This window comes from Benincasa hispida, chromosome 9 (genome assembly GCF_009727055.1).
Source record: "Benincasa hispida cultivar B227 chromosome 9, ASM972705v1, whole genome shotgun sequence".
NCBI lineage: Eukaryota > Viridiplantae > Streptophyta > Magnoliopsida > Cucurbitales > Cucurbitaceae > Benincasa > Benincasa hispida.
The window spans coordinates 60707999-60717550 of record NC_052357.1 but is presented as its reverse complement, the minus strand read 5'-3'; the positions used below and the strand labels follow the sequence as shown (position 1 = coordinate 60717550).

The following is a 9552-nucleotide window of genomic DNA, read 5'->3' as shown; positions in this document are numbered from 1 at the left end:
GTCTCTAAACTCACTTGTTTTCTGCAAGAGCATGCTTTATATTTTGCCAAAATTAGTAAATTAGAGTGCTTAGATGATCCTTGTGCTTCCGCTGTTACTGATAGAATCCTACAGATAGACACCGATAGACTTCTATCAGTATCTAAATGTCTATCAATACCACTGATAGACACTGATAGAAGTCTATCAGTGTCTATCATTGATATGTCTAAAATGCTATATTTTGTAAATATTTTAATTAATTTTTCTATATTTAAAAATAACCCCAAAGCACCTTAATTGGTTCTAATAACAAGTTTTATTAAATGTAAGACATATCAATCAAAATAAATACGAGAAATTAATTTCAAGCAATAAAATATAGTAATAAATTAACTGCAATCTTAAATTGGAGAGAGATACAAAAATTGACAACAAACGGTTATGCACAAACGACCTACTCCATTTGTACAACTCCTCTGGAGTATTTTACTATACGCTTTGAGTCTTTCCATGACTTAAAGTCAAATTGCTAGAATGTTCTTTTTTTTTATCCTAAGAAAAAAAAAATCTGATCATTTGTACTGATGAGGATCAAACTGAAGAATACATGAGGTCTGTAAGCAGAAATGGATCATCCCAATTTTGTTTTCACAAAATTAAAATTACAGAATATAGAAATTATGCATCAACACAAAAATTATAACATGCTTAAACAGAGGAAATTAAGGAAGAAAAGCAACTTACCCTTGAAGAATCCAAAGTCTTCACGTATTCCCTCGATTCGATCATAAGCTTTCCTCAAAACTCGATCTTCTAAAATTATAGCAAAAAAACAAAAGGACACTACCAAAAGGTGAACCTCTGTATTCTCTATAGGGGATGAGAATCACGGGAGGTGTGGGCTCTGTGTTCTTTTGGGAAGAGGGAGATAGTTTTTTTAGAGGGAGATTTCCTTCTATGTGTTCTTTTTTAAATCTAGAGAGAATAATCGTAAAGCTTTTAGAAGACGGGGGAAGAAGATGAATGATATGTAACCTCCTCTACCACGACTTATTGAGAGATAACTAACGGGAATGAGTTATAACTCTCTCCCTTTAATTTTAAAATTTTAGACTAAGATTAAAATAAATTTGATTTTAATAATTATTCGTTACAACTGGGTCAAAATTACCATTTTGCCCGTGTAGTTACATCTAATTTCTTATGTACCATCAATCCCTCTAATGAATAATAAGTCATAGTCCAGTTATGACCAAACCCCTCTCGAGCCACGAGAGGGTGTGGCGCCACATTGTTCAAACCTCAGAATCAGCCCTTAAGGGAGTAGTTTATCTACTTACCACGATGTTAGAGAAGAAGTGAATGTCGTCTTGTGTAGCTATGTTCCCAACTCCCAAATCAGACAAATCCCCAAAATGGTAGGTTTATTGAGTCAGGGATCTGGCCACTCTCACCCCTACCAATCAAATGACTGCCTTCATAGGCAGGAGTTCACAACTTGCTCAGGATTTAGGTCATGTCACCTATGGTCATTCTGGTGAAATGTAAGTCTCTATTATGAATGGTGTCATATGATGAGACTAGTCATTTCGTGGTGCGGTCTTATACAAACCCCTTTGTATAGAACAATCATGCACATGCCTCCACTTGAATGATCACAATCAGACCATTTGTAGCACTTTACAACAATTGTAACATCTACAAAGCGGACTGTGTTTGTAGTTTCACTAGGATAAGGTATCCAACTTTATCAATCTACTACAGACCATTTAGGTTATCACTTAAACATGATCCACCTGTATGTCTTTACATACATGTTTATTGGTTTTGTGGGTTAATGCTACTAAATGATTAAACAAAAATATCTCATACCATGATTTGAGGTGCAGTGACTATGCTCTCAAACCTTTTGGCTAAAGCATCAAGTATGCTTGCCAAGATGTAAAGTCGGGCATTTTCATTAGCCTTCGTCCACATTTCATATGCATCAAGAACATTTCGTTTTGCATCAAAAGTTAGGACTTGAGGACAATCCTCAATCAAGGTGATGTTAAGGTCGTTAACCACAATAAATGTTTGAACTGAATTTTTTCAAGTTGTATAATTAAAACCAGTCAAATTAGTAGAGGCAAATAATGGAAAATTATAGTTTGACATTTTTTGCTAAAAAGAAACAAATTGATCTACATTAAATTTTAGCATAACTTTAAAACATCCAATCAATTTTAGCAAAAACTACATAAACCCCATTTAACATCTAATTTTTGTAATGATGCTTCAGTGATTTAGGACAAAAGCCACCAAAGGGCAGTCAATTGTCCTTTCACTGAATTAAGACACTCTCAACCAATTATTATATCAAAATAACTCTTATTCCTATAACAATCAGTCATCGTTGATTTGATCAAGAAATCATTAACTAGTTTAACAATTTCTCATAAGTGTTACCCTTCATTTTAGATCCTAGGGTTCTGCCCCAATGAGCCAACCGAAGGGAAAAACCGATTGGGGCAAAAACTAAAACGTTCCTATCTATTTCTGGAGTTTGTCTTGATATTGACCTAATGTACAAACCAGCAAAAGAGAGACGCTCCTAGGGCGCCTCGAGGCCGTGCAAGAAGATCTCACGGTGCAAATCAATGAAGGAGACCAAAGATATGTTGACACACATCCGTCTCCCATTTACTATAAATACTCTCTTCACTCACCTTGCTATTGACCCATGCAAACACCATCTGAAGGGGGGCGATCCAGGGTGCCTCAAGGCCAAACATGAGTATCACGGTGTGAACATTAAGGGAGAAAAGTGAGTGAAAATTGACATATGATATACATCTTTTTTCTCCCACTGAGTCTTTTTTTTTAAAAAAAAAAAACTAGCGTTTATTTAACTGAGAAAAATATAGCTAATTATTTTTACTAAGTGGTTGTTCAAGTGTGCCCAAAAGTAATACTTACTTTGGATAGTTAAACAATTTTGATTAATGATCGTTAAACACTTTAACAAACTTTAATCAACAATTGCATGCTTGTAGCAAATCTATCTAATTCACCTTTGCAAGTCAGTTTCCAGGTAGGGGTGTTTCATTTTCGTCAGCTTAAATATCCCAGTCTAGACAGAACTAGCCTTAGACACAAGATCCCTTATAATTACGTTTATTACAAATTTAATCTTTTATTAAAATCAATTTAATCCCATTAAACTAATTAAAAAGATTAAACTAGTTTCTAATATCATTAGAAATTTGTGTTCTTAGGTATATTTGAATCATATTATAAAATTATTTTAAAAATGATTTTACCTAAGTTTGCATGCAATTCTGAATTATTGATTTTAATTTCTAATTTCATTTAATGACAACTATTACAAAATAAATAAAATCAATTAAAATCATATATTGCATCAAATTACATACTTAATAAAATTATAACATTTATAAAATTATCTAAAGTAGTGTCATGCCTCATGCAATTTCCATTTCATAACTAAACATACATAACACTTATATATTCAAGTAATGAAATAATTAATAACATACATTGCATCCATACATCCAAACTATATATTATAACTCTTATAATATAAATGATACATTGCTATGTTATTAGTGCAAGCATATAGTATGTCTTATATTATATGATGCATGAGCATGCTATAAAATAAAATCATGTAACTATATATTATAACATTTATAATATAAATAATGCATGAATAAAATGCATAATCTATAGTGAGATTTTTACTATATGGCATACATTATGACATATAATAATAAACATCAATCATAAATCAAATGCATAATTAAAAACAATTATTAGACCGAGATTGGACACCTAAAAAATTAATTAAATTAATATAACACTTATGTTAATTTAGGTCATAAAAAAACTAACTATTACAAATCAAAGAGTCAACCGGTTCGAAACAAATGAACTTGGCCTTGAACCGCTTGAATCGAACTGAACCGCAAGTGAACCAATCGACCAACAATCCGATCTTCCATCTCTCCTAGCAACAATTGCCCAACAATGATCGCTCGCTGCTATCGCATAGCAATGATCGTCCAGTTTCAATGACAGTGCCATCGCCTAACAACGATCACCAACTGCTATCGCATAGCAACGATCGCCCATTACTATCGCATAGCCATGATCGCCTACTGCTATCGCATAGCAACGGTCGTCCACCACCATCGTCTAGAACCTAGTCACATCGCCTAGCAAGCACCCAACGATCACCCAGTAAATGCTGAGTGATCGCCCAAAAACTGTACAGCGATGAAAACTTTCATTTTTCCTCCGATTTGGGCCTCATTTTCTTCAGAAGCTCAACGGAAACAGCACGAACGACTCAAAACTTTAAAATACAAACTCGATCATGAACAATATGCCCAAAACAAGAGCCCTTACAAACCAATTTTGTAAATTGAAAGCGATAAATCTAAATAGCCAATCTAAAAAAATTAAAAAATTGCAAACATTCACCAAAACATTCATCACATGAACATATACAGAATGCTACCCACCAATTTTGTAGAATTAATTCTGGAAAATAAGAAAAATTGGGATCAAAACTTGACTCTGATACCAATTAAAGGAATCGGTGAAGGTTCGCAGCAGAAAGGGACCGTTCCCAATTTTTCATTTCACAGAATCCCAATCTACCGAATAAAAATTATGCATTTAAAACAAAATTATCCAATCCATCGAATATAGCATATTTCATCTTCATATATTTGTTTCCTCAATATGATAAGACAAAATACAAGATACTATAATAGCAAAATAGAGGATTTATTGACTTATAATAGTTTTTTCAACCGTATATCTTGTCTGGAAATAGACATGAGAGTTTAAGAATAATGTCGTCATGACTTTATATTATTTATATTCACCCACCTCATCTTATGATCTATTATTTTACTTAACAAATATCATATGATCTATTGTGACACTTCATTTTTGTTCCTTTATATTTATAATCATTAAACTAATAAATTTTTTATATTGGACTTCAAAATTTTATAAATATAATTTAAGTATAACTTGAATACATCTGAAAGTTCCACATTTAACCTTCAAAAACTGTGCATCATGGGTATTTTTACTTTTGAATTGTGTGTTGGGGGAGTCCAACTCCACGAGAGTAAAAGCAACGGTTGGTGAAAGCCAATGGCGTGCACCTTGAACTTGTAATTGGAAATGTATTCATAGGCCAAATCCTCGGCACATGATTTACCACAAGCCACACAGTGCTCTTCCTTATCTTTCACTCCCAATTTCATCCTGTTCTTATGAGCTTCGTGCTTCTTTAACTTCACGTAAGGAAACATCCCAACAGCACAGTCCAAATGTGCGGCAAAACTGCACTTTTGGCAGCACGGGCCCGGCTCTCTTTCTTCCTCACAGATATCGCAACAATACTCTTCTTTTTCGTCCTCTATAAATGTCAAGTCTAGAGGATGTGGGTCAAATATGTATCTTACTCTAAGTGGCAGTGTCGCATATGGTGCGTCCAAATAGAAGTTGCAGTCGACACATCGAAACGCTATCTTATGCTTCACCCCCTCCACACAACCCTCACATATATGGTCTTCATTTGTGCAGTCGAGATAAAGGGTGTTGGTGAGCAGGGTGTTTAAATAGGATTTTGATTAAGGTGCATTGGGTGTCAAATGTGGAGAGACATGTTTTGCAATGGTAGGCAAAGCCATTGAAATAATTGAGACATGTTTTGCATTGGAAGACGAAATTCGAGATTGATATGAGATTAAGCCTATATTGATGAAGGAAGTTCCTTTTCTTTCTAGGCAATTCAAGAAATTCTTTGTGGACAAAGAAATCGCACTCCTCACAGCCGTAAGATGGACCTGAAAGGCGCTTCATACAGCCATCACAAACTTTGTCCGGTCTAAACTCCTCCTCAAAGGAAAATAAATTCAAGCTATGGTGATGAATGAAATGTTGAATCTTAGAGCCGGAAATCTCAATCTTGATGTCTTCATCATTGGCAGAATCAAGAGCATTCATTGACAAGTTAAAGTCGAGGCGTTGGTTTCGACCACAACCCAAATGGACAAAGTAGTCGCATTTGTACTTGTACTTGTAGTTGTAGCAACCATATGCAGCATATTTGGTCCTTATATCCTCAAAGTTAACGGCAATTCAGCACATTCTTTATGAATCGAAGGATGACAAATGATGCAATACCAAGAGAATCCATAGCCTTGCTCACCACATGCTCGACAAACAAACTGTGTCCTATTCCTATATTTGGCGAATGTGTATTTGTGTTTGAAGGATTGTAAGCAAGCGATATGAAGGTTGAATTCACACAAGGAACAGTTATAGAGAAACTCTCCACGGTCATTTTTGCAACTATTACATATGGTTTGGGGAGAGCTATAAGGAAGAAGAAATAATGGGTGCTCATGAAATTCAGTGTTTAACATCTCGCGTGGTAGCTCAGCACATTGTTGATGAAAATGGGAATCACAACAAGAATAGAATGATAAGAAGAATCTGATTTTATAAGCATTCCACAGACAACACAAACAATTTCATTGGTTCCTCTGCTTTGCTCTAGTTGAAGGGTTATGAGGATGGCTGAAATGTCGAAACTCGTTACCGGTCGTCCACCGTAGACCACTGGCTTTTGTGTTGGCGATGGCGCATTTGATGTCAATTTGAAAATCGCATCGATGACACCGATAAACTTCACCTGACGGCATTTGCCAATAGGGAATACATAAGTAGTTGTTAGTGGTCCAAGAGAGAGGATTTTGGGGGTGGAAGCGGTTGTGGATTTGAAGAGGAAGGTCGATACAAGATTGATGGATATGGAAGTTGCAGCCGGAGTCGGAGCAGCTGAACGCCGGTGGACACAACAGTTAACGACATCTACTGCAGAAAACCACTTCATGATTCTTCCCTTCTACAATGAAGAACAATGGGTGTTGATGGGGGTTCTTTAGAAGGTCAAAATCCATCATCATCTATCTCTTACCACACACAAATTCAACAAAAGCAAGATCAAAGCTACAAAGAAACTATGTCTTCTTGCCATTAAAGGTATTAATTGAAGAAATTAATAGATTGAGTTACCACAAAAGTCTATGGAACATTGGGGGATTGAGGATGAAGATTTTTTAACATTGAATTATGTTCAATTTTCTTTATCATATTAAATGTCTATAACTTGTGTTTGACTTTTGAACATTTTATTTTCGAGCTTGAGTACTCTTTTAAATTTATAGTTGGATTATGGTATGTGATTTATTATTATTATTATTATTATTGGTTTTTATGTTTATAATTCATTGATTATATTGTGGGTTTTTTTCTAGATTTTTTTTTTTTTTTTTTTTGGATATTTTCTAGATTTTTTTTTTTTTGAAGCATTCTAGTTCTTTTAATGATGTAATTGTTATTTGAAAACTAATAAAAGATACTTTTTTAGCTTCGACCGACACTATTTATTACATTGAGGACATAGATAGATAATTCAGGTAGGCCACTTAACATAGCATCTAATACCATTAAATATATGACCTACTTTTTCTATGTTTATAAATCCGACCAATGACAAAAACTACACTAAACAATCATGGTTGTAACATTTGCGTCTATTGAACCCCTGAACTTTGAAATATAAAAATTAGATTAAAAAAAATGTAGGTATTGCCGGCACTTATCTTAGTGCAATCCAATAGTTGTCCAATAAAAAACTACCAAGTGACTATTATTTTTTAAAAAATAATTATTTTTGGTGTAAAAGAAAGTGGTTGCCGCTAAGCATTGGTCTAAAAATTAAAACTTCAAATTATGAGAAAGCTAAAAATCAAACCCTCAAACCCTCTAACATGAACATGCAACTAAGTAAAGATTGAGGAGTTGGGTGCTTTCCAAGAACTAAGTTACTTGGTAGTGATGGTTTGATGTGTTTTGAGGAACTAGTTCCTCATATGAGGATTATCAAGATTTAGAGCATGAATCTTTGGGGACGTCTGGATTAAAGAAATTGCGATAGAAATAAGGATGAAAATGAGTAAGGAATACACGTTCTCTTGTTTGGTGTAAGTTTTAAAGCTTTAGGCATGAGAATAAACTCCTTATTTCCAAGTATGATACCATCTAAAAGTGTGTCTGGATGTCCACTTTCTCCCTTTTTAATATATGAATTTATTCTTTTATTTTATATTATTGAATTAATTAATATAGATTTTTTTAAAATAATATTTTTTTAATAAATAATAACAAAAATAGGATTGGAGGGAAAGTATTCCCAAAAGTAGATTTTTAAATCGTATATCGGGTATACAATTACACCTTAATCGTGTACCGGGTACACGATTAGCTCTAAATCGTGTATTGGGTGCACGAGTCCCTGTCCATCTGGCACGCGCAGTCTATCGTGACAGTCATGCAGGGTTGACTGAGGAAATCGTGTACCCGGTACACGACTTCCTCACCATTAAATCGCCGCCCGCCCCTTCTTCTAATATTTGAATTTAACTCCTCAAGATTCATAAGTTAATTAATTAATTATATAATAAACGGTAAAGAATTGAAGCATTATTACTATTAATTCATTAATAAATTATATGCATAGTTAATTAATTCTCATTATGATCCATATTTTATAAGATTATTTTTTAATAATTATAATTATTTTATCATTGATTAATTATAATTCATTATTATTAATCACAAAATGTTATATTTATTTTTTAAACTGATTTTAATTATTTTATTAATTAATACATCATATTTATATAACTTTATCAAATTGATACATCAAATTATGGAATCAAGATGTTTTAATTATTAATTGCTCATTTTACAAATATTTGTAGATAATAATTTAATTAATATTATTATTTGATAATTAAATAATTAATTTTGTTCCAAATTTTGAATTGAACTTATTGTTTATCCATTAATCTATCAAAATTTTATAGAGGTATATATGATTAATTTTATAAATAAAGTATAAAGCTAATTTGTTATCACAAAATTCTGATAATCTTCCCACATACAACCTCATCCTTGATTCCCACCAATCTTATTTCCAGATATACTTAAGGCCTAAAAAATGATTATGAATAATCTTTAGGTTAATTTAGCAATTAATTGTCAAATGAAAAAATGACATGATATGTTGGTGTGGCAAAATTTAAAAGAGGTGTAGAATTTTATTGATTTTATATTATGTTTTTAGAATACACGAATTTTCCATTTTCCTTTTTATTTTACCTATTCCATTCTAAGAATATAATTTAAAATTAATAAAATTTTCACCCAAAAATAATAGATGGCCTACCTTCATGTTGATTGTTTTTTTTACATATAAAAAGTAGGTCATTAAATATTTAGTTTTGGTCGAAGTCATAAACTACCTTTTATTGCAAATAATTTTCAAATAACAAATACATGCTTAGATGAGATGGTCTCCCCTCCTATGTACTACCTAAGCACAGGTGTAGCTTTCTCTATGGGATACTCTCCCACCTTAAACTTTCTTTGTTTTGTTAATCTTACATTTAAGAAAAATGCTTCGATATTAACCTT

At 32.9% G+C, this 9552-nt stretch overlaps 1 protein-coding gene across 1 annotated transcript; it reads right to left on the bottom strand.

Moving 5' to 3' along the window:
* Positions 1 to 5448: 5448 nt before the first annotated feature.
* On the bottom strand, positions 5449 to 6866 carry LOC120084832 (the record flags this gene model as incomplete). The annotated part of the gene is made up of 3 exons (XM_039040650.1): positions 5449 to 6129; positions 6218 to 6384; positions 6545 to 6866. Coding segments are annotated over 3 exons (1041 nt in total), but the record flags the coding sequence as incomplete, so codon positions are not given.
* Between the last annotated feature and the right edge of the window lie 2686 nt (positions 6867 to 9552).